We start from the raw sequence: 27,722 nt of genomic DNA on the forward strand, positions 1-27,722 counted from the left end.
CTCATTTTTTTCATTATTAAACTCAGTGTTCAAAGTTGTTATTGTGGATTTATATATGGTCAGACACTTGCATGTGTCATCATAATAATAAAAAGAAGTAAAGGATGACCAATAGCATTCATACATAAAAAAAAAAAAGATAAAACAAAAATGATGAAATGTAGATAGGTGTCCACCCGACGAAAGCTATGATATGTTCTTATTTGTAGCGTTTATTTTTATTTAACCCGTCATGCAAATGTGCCTGTTAGAGACAGTTGTAGCTCATGTGGAAAAACCTCTCACTTCAGGCGGTCCATTGCCTTTCACATCCCTAAATGCAGAAGACCAAGGACTAACACCGCGTAAAAGACCGATAAGATGTGAGGGATGTACGGCAACCATTACAACGGTGAGAGCGCGGAGTATACATGAACTGCACGTCCACCTGGATATTCCCAATAGGAAAAGGATCGAAAAGCGCAAGATGAGGGATGGTTCTGCTTCTGATATCTGTCCGATATCTCGGGGAACGATTTACAGCACGTTCGTTCCAGGCTAAGTGGGAGTCCCCTGCTCCCTTTGGCGGGGTAGGTCAATTTGTCGTAAAGGTAAGTGCTGACAACACTTACCTAGTGGGGTGTATCTCTCAAGGCGAGATACGACAATATCTCAAACTAGTTTCAAACGCATCCGCACCAGGCCCAGATGGGATTGGGAAGCAGGATATTCTCAATTGGGACCCTTGGTGTGAGACCCTCACTCGTCTGTTCAACATGTGGTGGTTCACAGGTGTCATACCGACAAGCCTGAAGAAAAGTCGTACAGTGCTAATTCCCAAGACATCTGACCCAGGAGCGGTGATGGAGGTTGGTAGCTGGAGGCCGATCACCATCGGGTCAATTATCTTAAGGCTCTTCACTAAGGTGGTGAACAAATGAATGCAGGAAACGTGTCCGATCCACCCTAGACAAAGGGGGTTTCGTCCTAGCCCCGGGTGTGCGGAGAACATCGAGGTGCTGCAGGGCCTCATCCGCCACTGCAAAGAAGAGCGCAGCCAACTTGCAGTGGTATTTGTCGACTTTGCACAGGCTTTTGACACCGTCTCCCATGAGCACATCCTGTCAGCTCTTGGCCAGATGAACGTTGATCCTCGCATGATAGGTCTAATCCAGCAGATCTATACGGACAGTAGGACCCATGTCGAGGTCAGGGGTGGGATCACCCCTGATATTAAAGTGAGGGTTGGTGTCAAGCAAGGAGACCCGTTGTCTGCCCTGCTTTTCAACCTGGCCATGGACCCTCTTATCCATGGTCTCAAACGCTATGGCAAGGGATACAGGTTGGCAGGTCACTCAGTAACAACTCTTGCTTTCGATGATGACCTGGTGCTTATCGGAGGATCTTGGAACAATATGACCCACAACTTGCTCCTGCTGGACGAGTTCTGTCAGAACACCGGCCTATGCGTCAACCCGAGGAAGTGTCACAGCTTCCTGGTCAAGCCGAAATCCATCATCTTTGAGCTCAAATTTGTCCGCTCTCTTCTCCCAAGCAACTGACCCTTCCTAACTCATCTCTGGTGAAGCGTGCACTGTAATGCACTAAGTAAAAAAAGATGCAACACAGTCAAGTTGCGAACTGGGTACGCTACTACAAAAGACCTACATTTACATTTAAACGTTGTTATAGGGAACATGTTGAAAGTCGCTGCTGAAACAAGGGTATGTTTTCGCAAAGTGCCAGATGAGCAGAAAATTACATTATATTTTGTATATGTAACAAGAGACATGTTTTGAAACCGGCGGAGACAACTGTTCCTACCAGCCTCAGCGTGGTGGCTACACATTGTTATGATGTTAATAAGACAACATCTCTATTACAAACCCCTATATGTTGTTGTTTTTTGCATACTATCGCAACGTCCCAATCCAGATATTCTGGAAAACGTAAGATTGGCATGGACACACAATTCGGATCTGAACAGTTGCAATACACAGTGCATGCGTCAATAATTTTAGATCAGATTCCAATCGGATAAACAAATAATCGGATTTGGATTGACAGTCTGAACGTAGCCTTAATTGCAAGTGATCAAATACGATTTGTGCAACATAAGCAACCTATCTGCATGGGTTGCTTTGGTAATGGCGTAGGCCAGGTGTAAGACTGTAAAACTTGTTGGAGAAACTGTCCTGACCACATGGACTATTGAAACAAAGGAACTTGCTGAAAATTAACACGGTGGGGCATACAAATTCTTAAAAGTGTAAAATCAGAATGTCCTGTTTTTTATTAGTATTTTTTCTGCTAGGCATTAAATTAATTTTTTTTTTTAAATGTATGCTTTTACGCTGTGTAGCATCATCTCTCATTCCAGCCTGATGATCTGAGGGTAGCTGCTCGCATCTCAGCCTACCTGACAGATTTGCTTTATACAACATTAGGAGGATCAGGCCCTTCCTATCAGAGCTACACAACTCCTTGTCCAAGCGCTTGTTCTATCCAGACTGGACTATTGTAATACTCTCCTGGCTGGTCTTCCAGCTTGCACTGTCAAACCTCTGCAACTGATCCAGAATGCTGCAGCTAGAGTGATCTTTCAAGATTTCAACGAGCTGAAGAGAGCACACGTCACTCCTCTCCTCACAAAATTGCCAGTTGCCGCTCGCATCAAATTCAAGTCAAGTTACCTACAGAACAACCACTGGCTCTGCTCACTTTTACCTAAACTCATTACTTCAGATGTACGCACCATCCAGAAACTTGCGCTCTGCAAGTAAATGTCGTCTCGTGGTGCATCACCTCAATGAGGCACAACATCTCTTTCTCAGACCTTTACCTGGACTGTTCCCTGCTGGAGGAATGACCTGCCTAACTCAACCAGGGGTGCGTTTCCCGTACAACGATGCAACTCGCTGGTTTAACTACCATAGTACGATGCATCTTTAAAGAAATCAACTAGCTAGTCACTACTGTTTCCCGAAACCATGGTACCTGTGTCGCAGATCCATGGTTTGAACCACATTGGTTGGAGCTGTCGTTATGACGTTCTTCTTCTTCTTCTTCGATCTAATGGCGGACTGGTGCTATGAGCACATATCGCCACCTGCTGTAAATTTGGTTATTTTCTCTTTTCGACTGCGCTTTCTTAGTGACGATGTGGAGTAATTACATTAACAACTCAACATTCATGCTTTGCACAATAAAATATATACATATATAAACACAATGTTGTCTTCTCTGATCCCAAAATCTAACTATTAATTTCACAATTTCATATTTATTAATTTCTTATTGAATATTGATAGATCAGCACAATTAAAATGAAAATAAATGATGGGTTTTAAGAACACTGTGATTGTTATATTATGAACACCTGTTGCATATTTTGCTTAAGATCATTAGCCTACCTATTTAAGTCCCCTTGCTATACAGCTATGTGTTCATATGACCTGTCTGAAAATGACGCGAAAACCACAATTTTCAAAAAATGAAGTTACAATTCTTTTGGAGGAGGTGGAGAATAATAAAATCCAGCTATTTTCAAAGCTGAAAAATTGTGTTACAAATGCTGATTAAAAAAAATCCTGGGCAGAAATCACCCAAAAAATAAATGCTGCTGGCTATGGTTATGAGCGCAGCCCAGAAGAAGTTAGAAAAAAGTGGACAGATTTCGCAAGTGTGACAAAACGGAGGGCTGCAAAACGTAGAAGGGAAGCAAAAAAGACTGGTGGGGGTATCAACTCCGTTCCTCCTCTGACTGCAGAGGAAGAGAAAGTTTTGGCCATCCTGGGGCCTGAGGCATTGGAAGGGATCCCTGGAGGCATAGATTTATGTGCGTCAACCAGGCCTTTGAATTCAAAGTTGAGCCCTGGAACATCAGGCCCCTTCCACCCTGGCCCTGGAACATCAGAACCCCTTCAACCTGCCCCTCTAACATCAGGCCCCCTTCAACCTGCCCCTGTAACATCAGAACCCCTTCAACCTGCCCCTCTAACATCGGGCCCCCTTCAACCTGCCCCTGTAACATCAGAACCCCTTCAACCTGCCCCTCTAACATCGGGCCCCCTTCAACCTGCCCCTGTAACATCAGAACCCCTTCAACCTACCCCTGTAACATCAGCAATGAGTCCTGGTCTTGGGCTATTGCTCCCTTCTCCTGACTCCCCTCAGTCTGAGGCCTCCTCATGTGCTGGGCAACGTCGTTCTGGCATTACAGAAAACCAGCCATTAATCTCCCACCAAAGGAGAAACAGGGGACGTTGTGGCTGCAGTGAGAAGCTGCTTCAGTCGGAGAAGAAGAAATTATCTGAACTCCAGGGAATCAGGAGAGAACTGAGAGCCCTGAAGGAGCAGCAAGGCCAACATCATCAGGAGGTTATGGCCTATAGTAGGGCTAAATTGGAACTCCTGCAACAACAAGCCAGCAAGCCCTCTTTAACCATGTTTCTACCAACAGACAGTAAGTGAAAATTGTGTTATTTACTCAGTATGGAAAGTCAAATCATGTGTGGCTGACAGCCATGTCATCTTTTTCTTTTTCAGATCCACAGATGTAACCCTCTTTTTTTTTTCTTTTTTTTTTTGCCTACATTGTTGGCCTTCATGCCTCCCAAAATCCAACCCCTCGTCCTTGTCGTGGGAGGTGGAAACAGACTGGTTCTGGAAAATGGAGCTCTGGTGAAGCTGTGTGGTGCATGGCATTCAATTTATTTTTCAGTGATGAAGTTAAAACCCCTCAGCAGTTGAACTGAAATACAAATAAATAAAAAATGTTATGGCCAAATATACTCTTTTGTAATATGTATTTCAAGTGCTTTTCTAATACACTGGGCATTCAGTTTAATATGAGTTAAAGAGCATACTATTGTAACTTGACTCAAAGTAGTATATTAATGCCACATAAAAATGCAGGCATTACTTAGTGAAGCTGAAGCATGTTTACCATGCCATGTCATCCTTTATTAAATACCTGAATAATGTGACCAAGCCTGATAATGAAACATATGGAATGTAATTTTTATTTTGAAGTGGTAAGCTACCATCACATAAATAAACCATAAAGTAAATGAAAATTTTGTTAATTCACAACATTAATATCATCAATGACAATATAAGCCAAACATAACACAAAACACTCTTAAGTACTTAGACCATTCTTAAGAGAAGAATGAAAAATATGAAATAACAGAAAGACAACCGCCTATTTTAAACCAAATCAACATATACAATATATTAATGTTGTACCATATTACTATAAAAAATCAAAGATGGTAATAATGAATTGTAGTAATTAAATTAATTTAGAATGATTATTAGCTAAGGTGTTTCTATTAACTCTGGTGCATCAAAAGCAGGTGTACTAATGCCTCTCCTAATAAAAGTTACACTTATGTGTTTCAAGTGCTCAACAATGGCAGCTTTACAAAGATTCTTACAGCTGGAGCACAGAAGGCGGCTGAGAAGTCAATCAGTTTATATAAATGCCCACATAAGGACAAATTTTACCCCTCTTGACTCACTATCTGATGATGCAATTTTAAGAAAATTCCGTCTTCCAAGGACCAAGATTCTTGAATTATTTCAGATAGTGAAACCACACCTTCAGAGGGCAACAAGAAGAAACTACGCCTTAAGTCCAGAGGTGCAGTTGTTAGCTACACTGCATTATTTTGCTGTTGGAAGTTTTATGGAGGTGGTGGGTGATGGCCTGGGGCTCAGGAAGTCTTCAGTCAGCAAAACTGTGACAACAGTAACACCTTTGCTGTTACAGCTGATGAAGAGCATCCTGGTTTTCCCCAAAACTCCTGAGGAAATACAGCTGGCCAATCAACAATTCTATGATATTGACAACATCCCCAGAGTGATTGGCATCATTGATGGCACCTTAATCCCAGTATTAAGCCCTAAGGTAAATGAGCCCTTGTACATTTGCAGGAAGGGCTATCCAGCCATTAATGTTCAAGTAGTGTGTGATCACCAGGGAATGTTCACTGACATTGTGGCAAAATGGCCTGGAAGCACACATGACTCTTTTGCATGGGCCAATTCTGCAATTTGCCAGATGGCTGAAGAAGGTGGCTTTGGTGATAGCTGGCTGCTGGGAGACAGTGGATATCCTCTTCGCCCCTACCTTTTGACACCTGTGCAGCATCCAGCCACCATTGCAGAGGAAAGGTTTAATCAGGCCCATGGAAGGACACGCTCTATAGTGGAGAGGACTATAGGACTGTGGAAACAACGTTTTCGCTGCATCAGCAAGTCCAGTGGTGGCCTAAAGCTAAACCCTACCAAAAGCTGTTCTGTTATTGTGGTTACTGCAATTCTCCACAACATTGCAGTCAGGGAAAATGTCCAGCTTCCTGAAGAGGAAGTTGGAGCCGATGGTGAGGAAGATGCTGTTTCTGATGATGATGATGATGATCCTTTGAACCCACATCAAGGCAGAATGCATCCTGCAGAAGCAGAAGTCAGAGAACTTTTAATTCAGAATATGTTTGGATGGTAGGCTAATATTTTACAGTTTGGATACTGTGTTTTCTATTATTTGTTTCATTTAATCTGACATAACTTGTGTTAATAAATAATGCTGTTTATTTGCCTATGTTTCCCCCCAGCAGACTTCACTTAAATACTTTTGCAAACAATAAATATGTATTTGTTTCTTATAACGCCATGAGAATATTATATTCTACTACACAAAACTGCTTATTTATAAAATGTTTCTTCATTCATTGACTATATATAAAAAATACTGTGGTTTGAGTGTGTAATATTTTAAATAGCCTATGTTAACGTATGTAAATAAGCCTACGTTTCCTTAGCGTTAAGCACTGCATATGTTGCGTATATGTGTAGGCTACAGATACAATTTAATATTTAAGGGTAACCCCCTAAAATAATTTTTGTAAAATAGTTATATGACAATTTGTCTTTGGGAATTTAACAAAGCTACTCACTTGCACACTCACCGTTTCTTCGCACAAACGAAACCAAGCCTGCGTCCCAACCGGCAAAAATAATCCTTTCGGAGTGCACTTCGAAGGGAGAATAATTGCGATCGTCACGCTATTATATCGTTTCAAATAATTTGCAATAAAGAAAGCAAATTGTGTAAAACCTGAGCACCTCGACTTTAAGTCATCCAAATCACTTAAAGTGGATGGTGAAAGCTTCGAAAGAATAGGGTCGATAGGTCTGAATAGAACACATCCCAGCTGCTGCGAAATCAATGACGTCGACACAACAAACTAACAAGGAACTATGCTTCTAACCAGAGGTCAAGAGCTGTCGTTCCAACCACAAAAGTTTGCGATGCAGTTTGCGAATGTTCGTTTGAACTATGGTTTCGGGAAACACCAAATCGTTGGACTATGTTAGTAACGACGGAACTTGCGACCATAGTTGGCTAACGATGCTTTCGGGAAACGCACCCCAGAGCGGCTGAGTCCGTAGCAATTTTCAAGAAATGTCTGAAGACGCATCTTTTTTGCGAACACTTGATCCCTTAATAACACTTTCTCTTCTATTATATATCCATTTATATAAAAAAAATGTAATTAAAAAAAGTACATTACTGGATTAGATTAAACTGGGAAGGGTCATAGCACTTGCATTTTGTTGTCCTATTGTTAGTTTAACTGCTTCTATTGTTCTCATTTGTAAGTCGCTTTGGATAAAAGCATCTGCTAAATGAATAAATGTAAATTTACAGTTACAGTATGCTTTAAATTTTGTTTGATGTTTAAGTTTTATGTCCATGAGAAAGTCACATAAACACGATCAGAAATGGATATTCAAAAATGCGATTTGAAGAGGATTTCAAACCACTTATGAATGTAGCTTGAAATGGATTTCATGAGATGTTTTGCCGTTCACACTTAAAGGACAACTCCGGTGCAAAATGAACCTCGGGTGTAATAACACATTGGTACAGACTAAATCGTTCCCTGAGATGATAATCGAATGTAAAGAGTTTTATCTCTAAAAACAGTTTAGCTTATAACGCTAGTATATTGGGCATCAAGTAAGCAAAAAGAGATCGCTAGTTAATACCATTAACAAGGCTCAAATTAGCCCCACACTAACACGGCAGCATAATGAGTGTCCTTACATGCAAACCGAAGCATTGAGAACTTTGTAAGTGTATAGACAGTTTAATAAGAAGATACTTTACACAGACAGTACAGTTAGCGCATACAGACAGCAGCCATCTTGGAAAACAGTCTCGATCAGTCAAACCACGAACACGGTGATACGTGAGCTAATATGTGACTTGGAATCTCCTATGGTCCGTTGTTTCCGGAAGAAAGCACTGAGCGCATAAGAGAAGCACTGAACGCAACAGAGAAAATAAAAAAATAAATATAATTTATCTTATCTTCAATATCTACACGTACTGTTCGCTCACCTTCGTGGTTCGATTGATCGAGACTGTTTTCCAAGATGGCTGTTGTCTGTATGCGCTAACTGTACTGTCTGTGTAAAGTATCTTCTTATTAAACTGTCTGTACACTTACAACGTTCTCAATGCTTCGGTTTGCATGTAAGGACACTCATTATGCTGCCGTGTTAGTGTGGGGCTAATTTGAGCCTTGTTAATGGTATTAACTAGCGATCTCTTTTTGCTTACTCGATGCCCAATATACTAGCGTTATAAGCTAAACTGTTTTTAGAGGTAAAACTCTTTATATTCGATTATCATGAAAACAAATCTCAGGGAACGATTTAGTCTGTACCAATGTGTTATTACACCCGAGGTTCATTTTGCGCCGGAGTTGTCCTTTCAATCTGATAAAATTTCAATCGGGTATGCACAAAAATCAGATTTGGACTGACAGTCTGAACATTGCCTTGAATCTCTACTAACAAGCTGATGAGTTGAATCAGGTGTGTTTGATTAGAAAGAGTTCAAAAATGTGTGCTGTTTGGTGTGCCTCCAGAAACAGGACTGGGAAACACTGGTGTTTGTCATAGAACTTTTTACTGTTAACCCTCTGGGGACGGATTGGGCGGTACCGCCCAAAATGGCATACTTTTACAAATGTGTAATTATCTTAAAAACTATTAATGATAGAGAGCTGCGGTCTTTTTTACCGTCTTCCTCAGCTTCCACTGAAAACAGTGATACCCGGCTTGTAAATATACACACTTCCTCGTTGTGCAATACCACTATGTATAAGGCCAATGAAATCGATGTTGTTTGGCAGGTTCCGCGAACAACAACCAATTGAAAAATTGCCAATGGAGAAATATTTTTCTTACCGAATCAGAGGAAGGTTACCACGACCTTTCTAGCAAATCAGAGGACTCTGTAGCCTTGGAAGGGGTGGTACTATATAGTTAGGGATATGACGCAAACAGCGTTGAATGGAGAGAAGGAGAGAGAGCGAACGGAGGCTTACGGAGCGGATTATCAGAGATTTATATGAGAGAGAGAGAGACAGAACAATTATAATATATATATATATATATATATATATATATATATATATATATATACATACATACAATTATAGCATTATTTATTGTTTTAGCACTTTTATGATGGCAAGCAGTAAAGATTTACGGTGGAACAAGCTCTGGAACAATTACTGGAGAGTGACGAGGAGAAAGCATTGCTTAGAAAATTCTAAGCATTCCTAAGAAAAACGCCTGGTACTATTTGTAAATAAAGTTACATTTTTCATTGTTCTTTACACATTTTATTTAACAATTACACATGTCTGTCAAGCAAAGGCTTTGACAAATATATTTTTTGTTCAAAAACTGTTCACTATTTTTGTGTGATGTGTGATTTTCAGAAATAAATGAGAAAAATCTAATTTCCGTTTTTGAAATTCTCTAGTTTATTGTACATTTTTCACTCATACTTCCTTTATAAACACATTACATGCATGCTTATGTTATCTTAGGGTCTTCTGAATCCATAGATACCAAACACATAGTGATCCATCTCCATTACATATGGTTTATAACCCCAAATGTAAAAATAGAGAAAACGGACCAAAAAGGGCTTAGTCCCCAGAGGGTTAAAGAAGCAATATAATATGTAATATAATATAATTGCCATAGATGTGGGGTATGCATTGTGACTGACAGAAGTCAGTGTACATGCTCTGAGCCGCATGTGCTGTCACTATGGTCAGCTCAACTCAACAAGTAGTCTGAGCAGCCATATGCATGGATTTCAGTCAAAATGAGGTGTAAAGTTAGAAAGATTTATTTTGAGCTCTACCTTCTGTTTTTAGTTGGACTGAGACTCTTCTTCAATAATATATGCAGCACAACACCCCAGTCTGTGTTGAGAAAAAGAAAAGCATCTATGGAAAAATAAATCTGTTCATACAGGGAGCTGCCAACATTTTTGCAGAACCAGTAACCCTACACTGAACAAACACAGACCGGCGTACTCATTCAGCTTTCCATGTGCCTTTACTAGTCTGAGTGTCTGCCAGAGAAAATGTGCTCTTAAAATTGCACTATGTTATTTCTCAAAGTCGTTGCTGAACATTGTTGTTTGAAATCAACCCAAACAAACACACCCCTTACTTCATTGCTCCGCCTCAAAAATGCACCCTCCAATCCTAACCACCTAAATGTTTCCTTTCTGTTCAAACTTTAAAACAATTAATCTGGCAGATTATGATCGTTTAAAGGAACACGCCACTGTTTTTTAAAATAGGGGTTATTCACTGTCTCCCCTATATTAGGTGGGCAAACGCATTTTTGTCTCAGTGCATGCATTGTCTTATGGTGTGTTCACACCGAACGCGAATAGAGCGTCAAATACGCGTCTAGTTAGACGCTTGAACATTCGCTCGAGTTCAAATTTTTCAACTTGCGCGGAAGACGTTCGCGGCAAACGCGTCACCCAATTCGCGTCATTTGCAACGCCCGCCTCGAATGATGCGTCTATTCGTGTCTTTGCATTGACTTTGTATGTAATCTACTCGTGCAAATAATTAAATACGCGCTCGGTGTGAACACACCATTAGTCTGGCAGCACCGCCGCTAGCTTAGCTTAGCATAATGAATGGAATCCTTTCTTCAGAAAATCTAAAAATCTAGGTTAGAAATCTAGGTAAATTATATTTTCTTTTTTTAACATTTATTTTGTTGGGTAAATCAAAAAGCTGAATGGATACCAGCTGACTGTCATCATGCCAAAATTGAAGGGAAGCTACAATATAATAGACATCCATCTAATATATCCCCATTTTGATGCACATGTTGATGATTAGAAGATGATGTAAGAAATACTTGCACTGGTGTGTACACGCAAAAAAATTCATGAACAAAATGACAAAGATGTTGGAAAGATTGATAAATCAAATTTGTGAGGGATATTATTTTATTATAATTTTATAATACAGATTTGTGACAATGACATTGGTTTAAATAGAAACTGCACATGTCTGGGATGGTAATACTGTCTTATGAAGTCTGAGAACCATTAGGAAACTGGTTTCCTAGCAAAGTCGCACTGTTTACTGTTTTGTCAGCAGTTTAATGATTTGGCTACCTTTTTTTTTAATTAACTTTGTGATTTAAGAGAGAGTGGAAAAGCATGTGTGAACAGTTAGTAAATTAAAATGTTGTTGCCTGTAAGTATTCAGTAATGCATGCCATGTAGTCACTAGACTTGTGATGAACAATGACAATGGTCCCAGACAGCCACAGTTAAACTGTGTGTGTAACTACTTAACCATATTTTGGGGACAAATTTGTACCCAGAAGTGAGCTGAACCTGTCAACCCCCTATATAACAGGGAAAAACACATCAAATTTCACATACTCTGTATATTCTATATTCTTAAATACCAATAAATAAATACATATGTAAAGACAAATCTACTCAAAACACTTTACATTGCACATTAATCTCGTTTCACTTCTACGTCGTCTTCCAAGGGCAAAGAAACTCTTGCACAGGACCAGAGGGAGGTAATGTATATGAATCATTTATATATACATTTATATAAAATAGCAACATTTTATGTAAGATTTCCTTCAAAGAAGGATTACATTTCTCAATTTCATTCAGTGATAAGATGAAAAACATGCCATGGTTAGTGGAAGATTGCTGCCATCTACTGGAAAACTAACAGATTAAATAACATGATATTTCAGCTACAGCTTCTATATCAGGGGCAGGGGCGTCACTAGGATTTTCATTTTAGGGGGGCTAAGCCCCCAATATGATTTTTAAAAAATATATAAAAAAATGTAACACTTTAGTTTAGGATCTAAAGATCACTATTAAACATTTTCATTACGATGCAAAGGCACGGTTTTATAATAACTGTGGTCCCAAATGTGAGGTAGGGCAAATAGGGGGCTTTGGGGTCTCTCCGAGAAAATTTTGATTTCTCTGATCTACATATGTGCATTTTAAGATGTTCTGAAGGCCAAAAAACTTGGATAGTGGGCAGCTGATTATTTTTCTCTCCTCATCAGCATCACACTCTTTTTCTCTTTGTTTTTATCTTGCCCAGCTGAGCTTTGACCTATATAGGCTTTTCATTTTTGTCTGTCTGAAGAAAGTAAACATAGGGTCAACTGATAGGTTGATTTTGCCTATGAATCATTTTCTCAGACGCGTTTATTTACTGAAAGCTACTAAAGGTAATTAAGTTTATCAAATGCATTCACAATATGTAGGCTACACATTTATTATTGATCTTATGCCTAAGATCAGGGCCGTAGACAGGGCTTTATAATCACAGAGGTCCTAAATTTGAGGTTGGTAGGGGGTTCAAATTTTTTATTTTTCTGATATGTGCATTTCAAAACGTTTGAAGACCAAAAAAAAAAAGGATAAGAAATAGCTTTAAAACCATGTCAATGGGCAGATTATTTGTCAATACCTGCTCTCTTCTCATCTCCATCACTCTTTCTTTTTTTCTCAGTCTCTTCATCCCTTTCTCTTCCCCTCCTAAAGCTGAGCTTTTTTAATTTACTAAAGGCTACAATTTGTATTATATTCTCAATATGTACACATTCATTATTAATCTTGTGCCTAACATGATGAAAACGGCTTTGTTAATGTTTCTTGTAAACTAATTATTAGGCCTACATTACATGAGTCACGTTACATAGGCCTATTTTCAGTTCAAAATGGCGAAATTAGACAAAACTATATTAGTTTGCCTGATTATTTTTTGTCATTCGTTTAACATTTATGACCTACAAAAAGTAAAATATGAAATGTTAAGTTTAGCTACTTACATCTTATCTCGCACTTGACCGCAGCGTCTGTGAACATAAAGCCCGCCTACTTTGATTTGATTGGTCATCTCAAATATTCTGACATTGACGAGCAGTGACAGACCAATGAGGCTCAGATGAACACACACATATGAACACACACGCACACACACCCTGTCCTCTGTTTCTGACGTGCTCTCTGCTCGGCGCCGCCGCGGATTGAAGATGAAGAACGCGCTGAATCTGATTATAATAAGACTGAAGCGAACACGAATTTGTGTAGCCTACATTAACCTCACATTTTTAGGGGGGCTAGGCAAAAGTTTAGGGGGGCTAAAGCCCCAGAAGGTGGTAGGGTCACAAAGAGACTCCTGCAGTGCAAGGTGTTCCTGAAGCTCAATTAGCTCTGATTGAAGAGAAGCAGCACTAACCCATGGGCAGATTTTCAGGGCTTCAGTTGAAAAATCTGCGATGTTTTTGAAAAGGAATGGATTTTCCATGCATAGTAAGACTTGTTTTCCCAGAGGGAGCATTCAGCTCTCGTGTTCAGCCTCCTTGTGTGAAGACCGACTCGGGTAAAGACCTGCGACTCTACCTGCGCGACTCCACCGAGCAAGGACACCTGCAAGGCACTTAAAGTATCTTCTTCACCCTTTCCTTTCCTACCTTTATCTTATTTCCCATTATCATTATGTGCTTTCAACACATTCCTGTTGTCTCTCGACAACGCTCTCCCATCATGCATAAAAGGCAGCGCAATACTGCTAATCTGCGCCCTATTCCCTCATCCTCACACTCACCTCTCACTCTTTCTATGGGTCTATGGAATTGTCAGTCGGCAGTCAATAAAGCTGACTTCATTCCAGCCTTTGCATCTCATTCTACTCTTAATATCTTGGGCTTGACTGAGACCTGGATCCGTCCAGAAGACTCAGCAACCCCTGCTGCTCTCTCTAACAACTTCTCTTTCTCTCACACACCTCGCCAGTCGGGGAGGGGTGGGGGCACTGGTCTTCTCATTTCTAACAATTGGAAATATTCAACTCTCTCTTCTCTATGCAATAACAACTCATTTGAATATCATGCTATTACACTTACAACTCCCATGAAGATCCATATTGTAGTTATTTATCGCCCCCCAGGTCAACTGGGAAGCTTTGTAGAAGAGCTGGATGTGTTGCTGTCCTCTTTCCCTCAGGATGGCATCCCACTTGTAGTCTTTGGCGATTTCAAAATTCACCTAGCGAAGCCGTATGCAACAGACTTCATCTCTCTCCTAGCCTCTTTCGATCTCAAACGGCTCATCACCACCGGTACTCACAAGTCAGGCAACCAACTGGACCTGGTTTACACACGCAAATGTATCACAGACAACATTTTGGTGAAACCTCTACAAGTTTCAGATCATTTCCTCATTACTTTCAATCTACAACTCACTACCCATGCTCCACCAACCTCCCCACCATTTACTTTCAGAGGAAACCTGCGCTCACTTTCTCCATCCCATCTTTCCTCTGCTGTGTCATCTTCTCTTCCCTCACCCTCACATTTCTCGTCTCTGGATGTGAATACTGCAACGGATACTTTATGCTCCATCCTAACCTCTTCTTTAGACAATATCTGCCCTCTCTCCTCTAGGCCAGCACGCACCACTCCCTCTAACCCCTGGTTATCTGAGGTTCTTCGTGAACACCGGACCAAGCTCAGGGCAGCGGAGAGGAAATGGCGCAAATCAAAAGACACATCTGACCTCAGTAGGTATCAATCTCTGCTCTCTGCCTTCTCTGTTGATGTTCACGCCGCAAAATCTTCATATTTCCACAACAAGATCAACAGCCCCTCTAACACACGTTCACTGTTCAAGACATTCAATTCTCTCCTCTGTCCACCTCCACCACCACCCACCTCCTCTTTAACTGCTGATGATTTTGCTAACTTCTTCACTAACAAAACTACAACTATCAGCAGTCAGTTCTCAGATTCACACACACAGGAACCCAGACTAACCTCTCCCACAGCCAATACCTTCTCTCCTCCTTCACTCCACTAACCGAGGAAGAAGTATCTAAACTTCTCCTCTCCAGTCATCCTACCACCTGCCCTCTAGACCCTATCCCCTCACACCTTCTACAAGCCATCTCTCCCACACTTCTACCAGCTCTCACACACATTATCAACTCATCCCTCCACACTGGCATTTTCCCTACAGCATTTAAGCAGGCTCGGGTAACTCCTCTGCTTAAAAAATCAACATTAAACACATCACTTCTAGAGAACTTACAGACCTGTCTCTCTCCTACCATTCATTGCGAAAACACTTGAACGAGTTGCTTTTAACCAAGTATCATCCTTCCTGTCTCTGAACAACCAGCTGGATGTCAACCAATCTGGCTTCAAGAAAGGCCATTCAACTGAGACTGCATTGCTGTCAGTCACGGAAGCCCTGCGGATCGCAAAAGCTGCTTCCAAATCATCAGTTCTCATTCTACTGGACCTGTCTGCTGCCTTCGACACTGTGAATCATCAGATCCTCTTGTCCGCCCTCTCATCATTGGGCATCACTGGAACCTCCCTCAACTGGTTTGAGTCCTATCTCACAGGTAGGTCCTTCAAGGTCACATGGAGAGGCGAGGTATCCAAAGCACATCAACTGACCACAGGGGTTCCCCAGGGTTCAGTTCTCGGACCGCTCCTCTTCTCCATTTACACCACATCACTGGGACCTATCATACAGGCACATGGTTTCTCTTACCATTGCTATGCTGATGACACCCAGCTCTACCTCTCATTTCAACCAGATGATCCCACAGTAGCTGTACGGATCTCAAGCTGTCTGGCGGACATCTCGGCATGGATGAAGGAACATCACCTGCAGCTCAACCTGGCAAAGACTGAGCTTCTCGTCCTCCCTGCCAATCAGTCTCTACAGCACGACCTCACTATCCAGCTAGATTCTTCCTCAATCACCCCATCAAGGTCGGTCAGAAATCTTGGAGTAATCTTTGATGATCAGCTGACCTTCACAGACCACATTACAAAGACAGCTCGATCATGCAGGTTTGCTATGCACAACATCAGGAAGATCAGGCCTTTCCTAACTGAGCATGCAACACAACTTCTCGTCCAGGCCCTGGTCATTTCTAGGCTTGATTACTGCAATGCTCTTCTGGCTGGACTTCCATCATGTGCAACTAAACCTCTACAAATGATCCAGAATGCTGCAGCTCGTCTTGTCTTCAACGAGCCCAAAAGGGCCCACGTCACTCCTCTGTTCATCTCTCTGCACTGGCTACCACTCGCTGCTCGCATCAAGTTCAAGGCTTTGACGCTTGCTTACAGATTGACCGCAGGTTCAGCTCCCTCCTACTTCCACTCACTACTACAAGTCTACATCCCTACCAGAAGCCTACGATCGGTCAATGAGCGACGGCTAGTAGTACCATCACAGCGGGGCACAAAATCACTCTCCAGATCATTCTCATTCACGGTTCCATGCTGGTGGAATGATCTCCCCACCCTCATCCGGAATGCAGAATCCCTGACAGCATTCAAAAGACAACTGAAAACTCATCTCTTCCGGGAGCACTTAACATAACAAAAAAAACAAAAATCCTTTCCTCTAAATCCTCGCTTGCCTGGCTTATGGTACTCCGAGCTTTGTCTGAACTTTGTATTTTGAGCACTTCTTGCGTTGTTTTTGCCTCTTCACGATGACTCGCTTGGTTTAGTCCTCAGTTGTAAGTCGCTTTGGATAAAAGCGTCTGCTAAATGACTAAATGTAAATGTAATGTAAATGTAAATCTCCAAAGAGAGTTTGGAAATTTTTTATCAGCTTGTCCAGGAATTCAGCATGATTGTGATGATGATGTGTTCCTGCTGTTTGATTTAAAAGCTTTGGGAAGTGAAGCAGGTCCTGCTGTAAGTCACACTTGAACAGCTCCAGTTTCTTCTGAAAGGCACAGACAGCTGATGTGAGGTTACACACTGTGTTATTTTTGCCCTGGAGCTTCATGTTCAGATCATTGAAATGGGAGGTAATGTCAGATAGAAATGCAACAATTTCCATTTTTCTTCATTCTGCATAAATTCCACAAATTGTTTTGCTTTTGCACTCTTCTGATCCAACAGAAAGGTTTCCAACTCTTTCCGTAATGTCCAAAAGCGCTCCAGTACCTTGCCTTTACTAAGACACCGGACATTGTTGTGAAGGAGCAAATCATCAAATTCTGCATTCACCTCTGTTAGGAATGAGTGCAACAAGCAATGCTGCAGAGCAGATGATGCCCTCAGAAAGTTCACAAGTCTCATTACTGTTGTCATGACCTCTGCATACTTTTCTTCAAGACTGGCACACAAAACCATCTGATGAATTATGCAATGATATGCTATTAGTTCAGGGTGATGAACTCTCAAGCGTGCCACTAATCCCCTCTCTCTTCCAGTCATACATGGAGCTCCATCAGTAGTAGCAATGGAAATAACATGCTTCAGGTCTATCTCTCTGTCTCTCAACATCTGCATCAGTGCTTCATAAATATCATCCCCTCTTGTGTGTCCATGGAGGGCTGTGAGGCCTAACACATCTTCACAGAATTCTCCCTTCTCTTCATCAAAAAATCTGACAAACACCAGAAGTTGTGCGTTGTCTGTGGATTCATCCAAAGCCAATGAAATGCATTTAGCCTTTTTTATTGCAGACTTCATTTGGTCAAGCAAATCCTCAGCAAGGACTTCAGTTCTCTTTACAGCAGTGGAGTCAGACAAAGATATTTGGTTTATTTTTTGTATGATGTCAAAGTTCCCTCAAACAGGGCAATTTCATTCATGCATTTCTTCACAATCTCCGAGTCAGAGAATGGTTTCTTGTGCTTTCCTAAGACTCATGGCACTCTTAATGAGGCTTCAGTTGCACATTCTTGTTGGGCGGCTGATCTAACTATTACACTGCATGTTGCATGGTATGATGATTGCAGTTGTTTGATTTTTCTGGCTCTTACCTCAGATTTAAGCGGGTAATTGTGGTCAAACTGTCCGTGCTTTGAGTCATAATGATGTTTCACGTTACCACTCTTGACAATGGCAACCGTCTCGTTGCAAATTAAACACATTGGTTTTGTGCTCCCCGCCAGCAGCACAAATGGATAACTGTCAGTCCACTCTGTCTTAAATTCGCGATTTTCAGAATCGACTTTTCTCTTTTTGTCAGGTTTTGAGCACGCCATAATTTTCGCTAGCAAGGAAACAGGTACCGCAGATGGATTAGCGCCTGCGTTGCGAATGACACACACACACACAGCGCGGCCAACGAGTGAGTGAGTTGTCATGGTGATTACAGTTATTACAGCTCCTGATTGGATCTTTGGATTGGACAGACACAGAAGATAGATAAACCACATCTAGTAGGAAAACAATAGGCGTGAAATCACAAACCAATGAAAACTCGCTTGGATCATGACTAAATTATATAATGTTGATTTTGGCTTCGGTCCAAATTGTATTGCGTCTGGGTCCGGATGCGGACCGCGGGCCGCCTATTGAGTACCCCCGCTCTATATGGCTGCAGAGCATCACTCAATGGCTCAAAGCCTTTTCCATACAGGTACACATCTTTATACACGCTGTTCCATATCTATCACATTATAAAATCATTATTATAACTACCTGTCAGTGTTTAGAATTTTTTTGTACTGAAGTATCTTCTTTTGTAAGTATGTGTCAGTATTACAGTCAAACCTGAACATTGTGTGTGTGTGTGTGGTATGTTGACAAATTGTGTGTGATAAGGTGATCTTCACCACTAAGGACATACACAGGGAACACCTCCAAATACCTCATCAGCTCTTGTATTTGGTAATTCTGGTAGGTTAGGCAGTAATTATTCAGTTTGGCTCAAATAGATTCAACTAGATTGATAACCTTAAAGAGAAATTTCTTACGAACACACACAAGACTCCATCATGCACTTAAATAACAAACACAGCATAACACAAGTCATATGCTCTCCTCCATATTATATATTATTATAATCAAATAACATAGATTTATGTCACAATCAATCCTTCATATCACTAAAAATAAATATTATCTTACTATCAGTTGCTGAGATAACCGATTGCTGATGTGTTTCCCGTCTTGTGCATTACTCACTGCAGTCTTTCAACTTTTCTGTATGTCATCTTCATACAGAAAGTACTTGTGCATTACTCACTGCAGTCTTTCAACTTTTCTGTATAAGTCATCTTCATACAGAAAGTACTTGTGCATTAAATCTGCATCGTAAACTCACGGAAACAAACGCATTTCCAGCTTTCTCTGCACGCAATAACAATGTGTTTTTTTTGTGCTTTCTTAATAAACCAGTTACAAATGTGGTTGATTACAATACAGTTGGTACCCAACCAGAATAATACTTTTACCCCCGCAGTAAAATTTGGGGTGTATTTGCTGCCTTTTACCGCTAAGAGGCGCTACAATCACAGACTTTGAAAAGTGTCCGTTTATTCTCTCTATTGCGTAATCTGCCGCCGCGCCGCGGTTCATTCAGCGCGATTGAAAGCTGGTAGCAGATGAATTCAAGTGAAACACTGTAGTTAAAATAATTCATAATCACAATACTGAAATTACTGAAATTAAATTGAATAAATAATGAAAACTTAAAACATTGCAATAGAAACATATTAGGCTACATGAATGAGGCTTTGACGTTATTGCATAAGACGTTATTTTAACAGTGTTCAGACAGTAGCTCTGTGGTCAACGCAACAACATGCGCCTCACAGAGCTTCAAGCGACCCGAGATCAAATCTCATTGTAGCATACAATGTTGGCTGACAGCGTTATTGTTTTATTGGTTCGACATTCTCTTTATCACCCTAGTGAAAAGCCTCAAGATCATAGACCCGATGGTGATCGGTCTCCAGTTACCAACCTCCATCACCGCTCCTGGGTCAGATGTCTTTGGTATTAGCATTGTTCGACTTTTCTTCAGACGGGTAGCCACGACTCCTGTAAACCACCACATGTTAAACAGACGGGTGAGAGCCTCGCACCTGGGGTCCCAAATGAAAATATCCCGTTTCCCAATCCCATCTGGGCCCGGCGCGGAATCGTTCGATGATCGTTGGAGGCTAGCTTGGATCTTGCCTTGGAGAGTGGTCCCATGAGGTGAGTGTTGTCAGCACTCACCTCAGCCCTGAATTGACCCAGCCCTCAGAAGGGAGGAGGAGTCCCCTATTTGGCCTGGAAGGTGTCGTAAATTACTCCGACTGATATTGGACATAGTTCCTGAGACCTTCCATCGAGTATTTCTGCTGCAAGGCGGGCTGGGTCATGTCTGTATTTGTACTGGCAGGTGTGATATGCGCACTTTCGGGCGAGAGCTTTCATCTGGCGCCACCTCCAGTACCGGGGCCGGGCTTTCTTTGACCGAATTGTCACTTGTCTCCTAGGGCCACTCTCCCCTCCATGGACGCATCCCTATAGTATCCTTTACGTTGCCGCTTCGACCAGCTCGGGTATCTGGTCGCAGCCATCCAACCAAGCTTTAAGCACATGAGTGCACCCCGTGTCATCGCCCTCCCCCTCGCTCACCATTTTACTATCACAACGTTAAGCCAGTGTGCGCACGGAGAGTGTGTGGCCGACAAAAAATTCACAGGAGAACGAGCTGATTCTGTGTTTTAAAAGGAATCATGACAGAAGAAAACAGGTATGCTATGGAAATAAACTCAGCTGTATTTCGAGACACAGAGCCAGAAGTGCATTCACAAAACCTAAACAAATGCCAAAGCATGAGACGGTGAACAACACAAACTGCCGCCACGTTCGGAGCTAACGCGGTGTTGCGTGATAGCGTCACTGGACTGACACGTGATATTCCGACATGTTAGTGTTTTGCGTATCTATGGCAACAACAGACTTTTATAACGTGAATCCAGGATCGCTGTCGTGAAACACTTAAATGTTTCCCTTACCTAAGAGAACCGTTTAAGAGATTATATGCAACACCCTTAAGTTGTTCTCTTAGGTAAGGGTAAATCGCCCCTTAAGTATCATACTTAAGGGAAAAACTTAAGGTGCTTTATGCAACCGGGCACAGGGCCCTAACCCTTTCCAGGGGTTGAACGTAGGGATGATATCTCAGTTTCCAGGTGATTATATGCACTCTGTTTGTTTAGGTGTCGTTAGGAAGCTTCTGAACATTTGGCTTAGAGGACCTCTCAGATTCCGTTTACCTGCTTCGATTGTTGACCGGATGTCTGACAGTTTAACAGGCTTGCGCAACTACATTCCTTTGGAATTTGCAAGAAAACCCAGAACATTGAGGGACATTGACAGGTGGAAGGCAACGGAATTAAGGATGTTTTTGTTGTACATTGGACCTGTCATTCTGCCTTCATACTTGGACACAAATATTTACAAGAATTTTATGCTGCTGTTTTCCAGCATTGCCATTTTAGTCAGCCCAACCTTATCCTCGATGCACTGGCAGTATGCCGAAAGATTGCTCCATATGTTTGTGACGCATTTTGGCGAAATATATGGCAAAGAGGCAATTGTGTACAATGTGCATTCACTAGTACACTTAGCCCAAGAGGTGAGACAGCATGGTTGTCTAGACAATATATCAGCTTTCCCGTATGAGAACCACTTGCAGAAACTCAAGAAACTTGTCAGAAAACCCCAACGCCCCCTCGCCCAAATGCTAGGTCGATTGTCTGAGCAAAATCAACAGAATCAAATCATTGACAGAACACCGGTCTCTTTGAAAAAGCCACATTTTGTTGGACCAGTTCCAAGTGAGCTTGCCTCTAGAAAGGTTAAAGGGCAGTACAGCCAAATGGTTTCTAACCAGTGTACTATCAAAGTCTCAACAGGAAACAATGTATTTGACATTGCTGGTGACATTTGTGAGATTGACAATATTGTTGAGTGTCATGATGGCATCTATTTAATTTATAGAAGGTTTTCTGATAAGTCCATCTTCTTTACCTATCCATTCAGTTCAGACTTTCTGAATATCTACAGTGTCTCTCAATTATCAGAACAATGCATGTATGCAAAAGTGTGTGCAGTTGCATATAAATGTGTACTACTCCCCCATAGAAGAGGTTTTGTTTCCATACCAATTCTACATTCTGTGAAACGATAAAGTAGTTTGCTGTTTTTGAATTAGAATCAGTTGTTTGATCAGTTGTTTGATCAATTCTAGTTAAAAATTATTGGGTAGGGTAGTATTACAGCTGATAGTCTGTTCTTAGTTGTGGTTAGATTTTAGTTTCTTAAGCATCATCTTCTACGTTACATCATTTTTTTTTATGTACATGTAAGTACACTTTCATGACTCCAGTAAAATGTATTTTATTAATAAAAATGCATACACAACAGACACACCAGCAATATACAGTGTTTATGAAAAGTACTCACCATTCATACTTGAAACCTGATTATTTTCAGGGGGCTGAAGAATGCTTTTTTAAGGCACGGTAAATTGCTAATGCTGTTTTCTTTCTCTCTCTCTCTCTCTCTCTCTCTCTCTCAAAAGAATGTTCTGTGTTGTGCAATATTTTGATGGCAAGAAGTCTGTGTCTGTGGTGCCTCAATCAAGGTACAATGATGGTTTTACTTTCTGGCCAAATTACACAAGCGATGAGAGGATCAACAAAGCTGTGAAGTTTGCCGAGGTGCCAGGCCACAACTGGTCGAAGCATCCTGTCAGACTGTTGAAGACATATGGTATACATTTTTGAGTTGTTATTATTACCTTTTACTGTGTCTCCCGATAGCCAACAGTAACTATTTTGTTAATATCTTGAGTCAAGATTAATACCGGTGATTTACCTATGTAAATGTTATTTTAGGTGACTTCCTGTCAGCCTGGCAAGGGATGAAACAGTCACTGATATGTGACACATCGGAGCTAGACTCTGATGATGAAAATGAGGAAGTTGGTCGAGGCAAAAGAACACCTAAACCTATGTAAGAGAGAATCATGTTTATGATATTTGTCAGGTTTAAATGGATATAATACAACAAGGATTTTATTTGTCACGTACATAGAAATACTAATGTAAGACATGTACTGAATTAGCATTTGAATGTTCAACTTTTTGTTTACTGCATTGGTTTAAATTTGGTAACCTAATAATGTTCATGGTTTGTAGATCTTTAAAATAATGAAGCTTTTCAGAATCGTGAGATAAATCGTGATCTTTATTCCAAGCAAAAAAATCGTGATTCTCATTTTAGCCAGAATCGTGCAGCTCTAGTGTTAGTGTAAGAGGTGGTGGTATGTGAAAGTGCAAGTGCCAAGTGATGTGATTTATGTAGTTTTGTGTGTGTTCCGTGTGAAAGTGCAAGTGTCAGTCTAAGTGAAATGTGTCTCTCCTAAAAATTAGGCACCATTATGGGGATACTGAAGACAGTGACAGAGAGCCTGCACCCAAGAAAGCAACACCAATTCAACATCGGCCATCTTCAGGACCCTCATTAAAATCACGATGGTAAAAAAATATAACCAGTATTTGTCCTATTGTGGAAATCAAATGTTTAACTATTAAATTGCTGGGGTTTTTTTTAACTTTTCTGTTCCAAATGTCACTAAAATATCTCCATTATAACCCTTCCCTTATGTTTTATGATTATTGTTTAGCAACCAACCAGCTCCAGGGCCATCCTACTTCGCCCAACCTCCACTACCACCCCCTCCAGTGCCATCCTCCTGTTCTCTGCCTCCACCACTCACTTCTCCAGTGCCATCATAATGTTCTCCACCTCCACCATGTTCCCCTTCAAGGCCCCCCTCATTTTCTACACCTCCTCTGCAGTTATTTTAATCTCCTTACGACTGTTCATCTCAGAACAACTATACAGATCTGTCTCTACCCCATCCACCTCCCGGGATGTCCTCTGATGGTTTGGCAACTAGCTACAGAGAAAGAGCCACGGAAGTATTTATGCCCAGTCTGAATATAGGGCGTTCTGGGAAGGACCCAATCATCTGTACACGTAAGTGAATTATTGCGCAGACGTAGCAACATAGCATTAACAACTTAAAATGCTACACAATGTTGAATTGCATGAACCATATCAACAAAACCAATACGGATCATTTTAACATTGAGAAACTCTCAGAAATATTAAAACCAATGTTAAAACAATGCTTCTAAAAAATGATTTCAATTCAATTACAGTATGTAATATTTTCTGTGTTGTCTGCTTTTGCTACATTTAGAATTCATATCATGTCTTTACATTTGGTGTTGTTTTTGTAGCTGCTGACCTCCACATGCTGACACTAATGGAGACCATGAAGCAACAGATGAACCAGCTTTCAATTAATATGAGCGTGATCATGGCCAGAATGGTAGCTGCTGAGCCTGTTGTGGAGATGCCGGAGGAGATCTCCTTGCCCCTTGCCTCCCTCGAGGAGGTTGATCACTTTGAAGGGTGGTTGAAAAACCCAGGCAACACAGTCAAAAAACAGCACTTGGTATTTATGCTTATATAACATCTAAGTCCACTAACACTTGGTATTCACATTGTATTCATGCTTTTTTGTTGTTGTCAAGGGGCATCTCATTAAGATTTGGGAGGGTGCCCGGTGATATTGGGCAATTTAATATATTTGCCTTCAAAATACATTTTCCCATTGGAATGAATGGGATTTTATGGATTTAGATGGTAAAGGTTTACAGCTAAAACATTTTAGCCTGTCCCATTAAGGTAAAACTGATTCAACCATATAAACCTAAAAGCGTATTCCCTCAAGATGTAATTCATGACATGAGATATGTCCCACACTCATTGCTATGTTGCCCATTATACTCTCTATCATTTATCAATCTCTTACTTCTCACTAATTTAGTCTCTTGTTTCCACAGGTGGGAATGCTGGCCTCCATTGGTGGAAGAGATACCAAAAACATAATATTTAATATTTTGGCACACATTTTTGCTGACAGTGTAGCAAAATCAATCAATTGGAAGGGGGTGAATAACAAAAAGAAATTCAGCGAGATGGCAACCAAGGCCATTATGGCTCGTAAGTATTATATATAGATGTCTTTCACTTTACTTAATCACCACTCTCTCATTCATTCACTCACTCACTACTAAGGTAAAAGAGTATCAAAACTCGAGAGCACGTAGATGGGAATTTGAGAACTTGTACAATAAATATTCATACTTGTACGTGAACATTTACACTCACAGCTCCAATGTGAAAACCTGTAAAATTAAAATCTGAAGTTGAATGTTGAAATTTGCACTCGCAGACAAAAGTCACAAACCTGTACTCTGAATTTTTTTTGCAAAACTAACTTGTGCACTTGCAGCTCAGTGGCGGCGAGAGAGAAAGGGGGACACTCTGAAATGCTAACATGGCTTAATGCATTAGACTGATATTTAAATAAATAAATGATATTATCAAACTCAGTAAACACCATACTATGCATTCTACAGAAAAGCAGATGAACACAGAATATGACGAAAGAAAGCAAATTTGTGTTCAGTGCACATATACCTGTGTTGCCTGTGTTTTTTTAATAATGTATAACGAATTGTGTTTTATTTTTTATAACTATTGGTCCATTAAGCCTCATTAAGCGTTTTCTATGGGATACAATTAAACACGTTGCTTTGAACACCCCTTCCCCCTTTCTCTCTCGCCGCCACTGAGCTGCAAGTGCACAAGTTAGTTTTGCAAAACGGTAGAAAAATTCAAGCCGCGAAATTTGAAATTGCAGTGACAGATTTGAGAAGTTGCAAGTGCCTAATTCGCCTTTGGCTAAGCCCCGCCCCCCTTAGTTACTGTTGCTACGTCCGACAAACAAACTTCATCTGGGCTCTGGTATCAACATGGCTTATGCTGTGACAGCTCTTCCTGATGAAATTTTATCCAACTTTTATAAAGCAGCAAATAAAGTGTCCGATAGAAGTAGGCAAAAGGGGCTGCAATATGCGTTCGAAGGCTATATCCATGACATACAGGTGAAACGCAAGGAACAACAAGGCATCCAAATAGAGGCAAAAGCATACCGGTCACAGTCAAAAAATGAACCACCGCATATCCTACTAATCGAGACGGAGGCTGGGACTAACAATATCAAAGAGCAACACTGTTCATGCAAAGCTGGGTAGGTTTTTATTCACTTCTTTAATCGTTATTACAAAGCAAACGGACTAACGTTACGCGAGTATAACGTTGTATTTATTAGCAGCGTGTGCTAGCGTATCAACAATCGGTATGCTACAGTAGATAACGTTAACGTTAGCTGACAAGGTGATGTTTCGGTTAGCTCCACAGGGTTTTGCGCGCACATCATCGGGCTTATCCATACCCTGGATCTCTGCAAGGCACAAAATATAAACACGGTACATGTCCAGTCCTCCACAAGCTTACCCCAACAATGGCATAAGCCAAGAGGTGCCAAAGTAGCACCACAGCCTGTGACAGCAGTCGTTGTGGCCAGGGCCAAGACGGACCGAAAACGGAGACCCATCTTCTGCCAATACAGCAATGACAGGCGAGTCACAACTATGTTGATTTTTAACACAATGTAGGCTGGCTATCCCATTGTGTCCTTCCACCATAATAACCAACTTAATTTGATGTAGCCTATGCGTTTGAGAGCACATGACATAAGCAGAAATGTATTTTGTATTTCAGATCACTTGACATAAGTAGAAATGTATGTTTTTTCCATGACTTTTCCATGTCACAGGGCCACCTCCGAGGTAACAGATCAGGATTTGCTGTTATTGAGAGAGCTGACAGGGACACCTATGAGCTACATAGCAAACAAACCCCCGATAGACGTAGTAATAGGTCAGGAAAAGTACCCTCTTGGAAGTGGCTTGAGCTACCAGGTAAAGCAGATGTAAAACTGTTAAAAATAATGACTCATTTCTTATCATTTGCAGGGAGACATTTTATTATAGTCACAGAGCCAACATACATTTGATTTCATTCACAATAACAACACAGTAATTGATTTATCAACCATGCCAGTTAAAAAATAAAAACATTAAAATTCAGGAGATTATCTTAGCTGTGTGTACAGACAGATCATTGAGCTGGATCCTATGCTTTTATAATGTTCGGCTGGAAATTGGACAGCATACAGACCACAAACCATACCTGATTTATGTTTCCAAGCCTGACATTAGGGATCCTTCCAGAAACCATTTTAAATTTCTTCACTTTGGCTATAGCTCTTTCCACGTGTACTCGGTGTTTGGCTATTTTCTTTGTCATTTCAACGTCTGTAGCTGGCATCTGACTATTTGATTTGGCAAAGGGGGGAATGTTCAAATTAAGCCCGAGCTCCTTTACATCCTTTTCAATAAGAAAACCCTTATCCACCATGAGCCCATCCCCTGCCTTAAGGTAGCCACACTGAAGCAGACCTTTCAGTAAATCTTTGATTCCACATTGTCTAAATATCTCTTGGTCTGAGATTGATCCTGTGTAAAGTGTGGATACAAAGATAATGGCGCCACGAGGATCACAGGCAATAAGGCATTTAAGTG

General features: G+C 41.0%; 1 protein-coding gene across 1 annotated transcript; it reads left to right on the forward strand.

Annotated features, from left to right (window-relative positions):
- The first annotated feature begins 5,671 nt into the window (after positions 1–5,671).
- On the forward strand, positions 5,672–6,490 carry LOC130102071 (putative nuclease HARBI1). Its single transcript, XM_056267969.1, has one exon. The coding sequence runs from the start codon at positions 5,672–5,674 to the stop codon at positions 6,488–6,490; it is 819 nt and encodes a 272-aa protein (XP_056123944.1).
- Positions 6,491–27,722: the final 21,232 nt, after the last annotated feature.

Source organism: Rhinichthys klamathensis, unplaced genomic scaffold, assembly GCF_029890125.1.
Source record: "Rhinichthys klamathensis goyatoka isolate OS25496 unplaced genomic scaffold, OSU_Roscu_1.1 h1tg000267l_1, whole genome shotgun sequence".
Classification (NCBI taxonomy): Eukaryota; Metazoa; Chordata; class Actinopteri; order Cypriniformes; family Leuciscidae; genus Rhinichthys; species Rhinichthys klamathensis.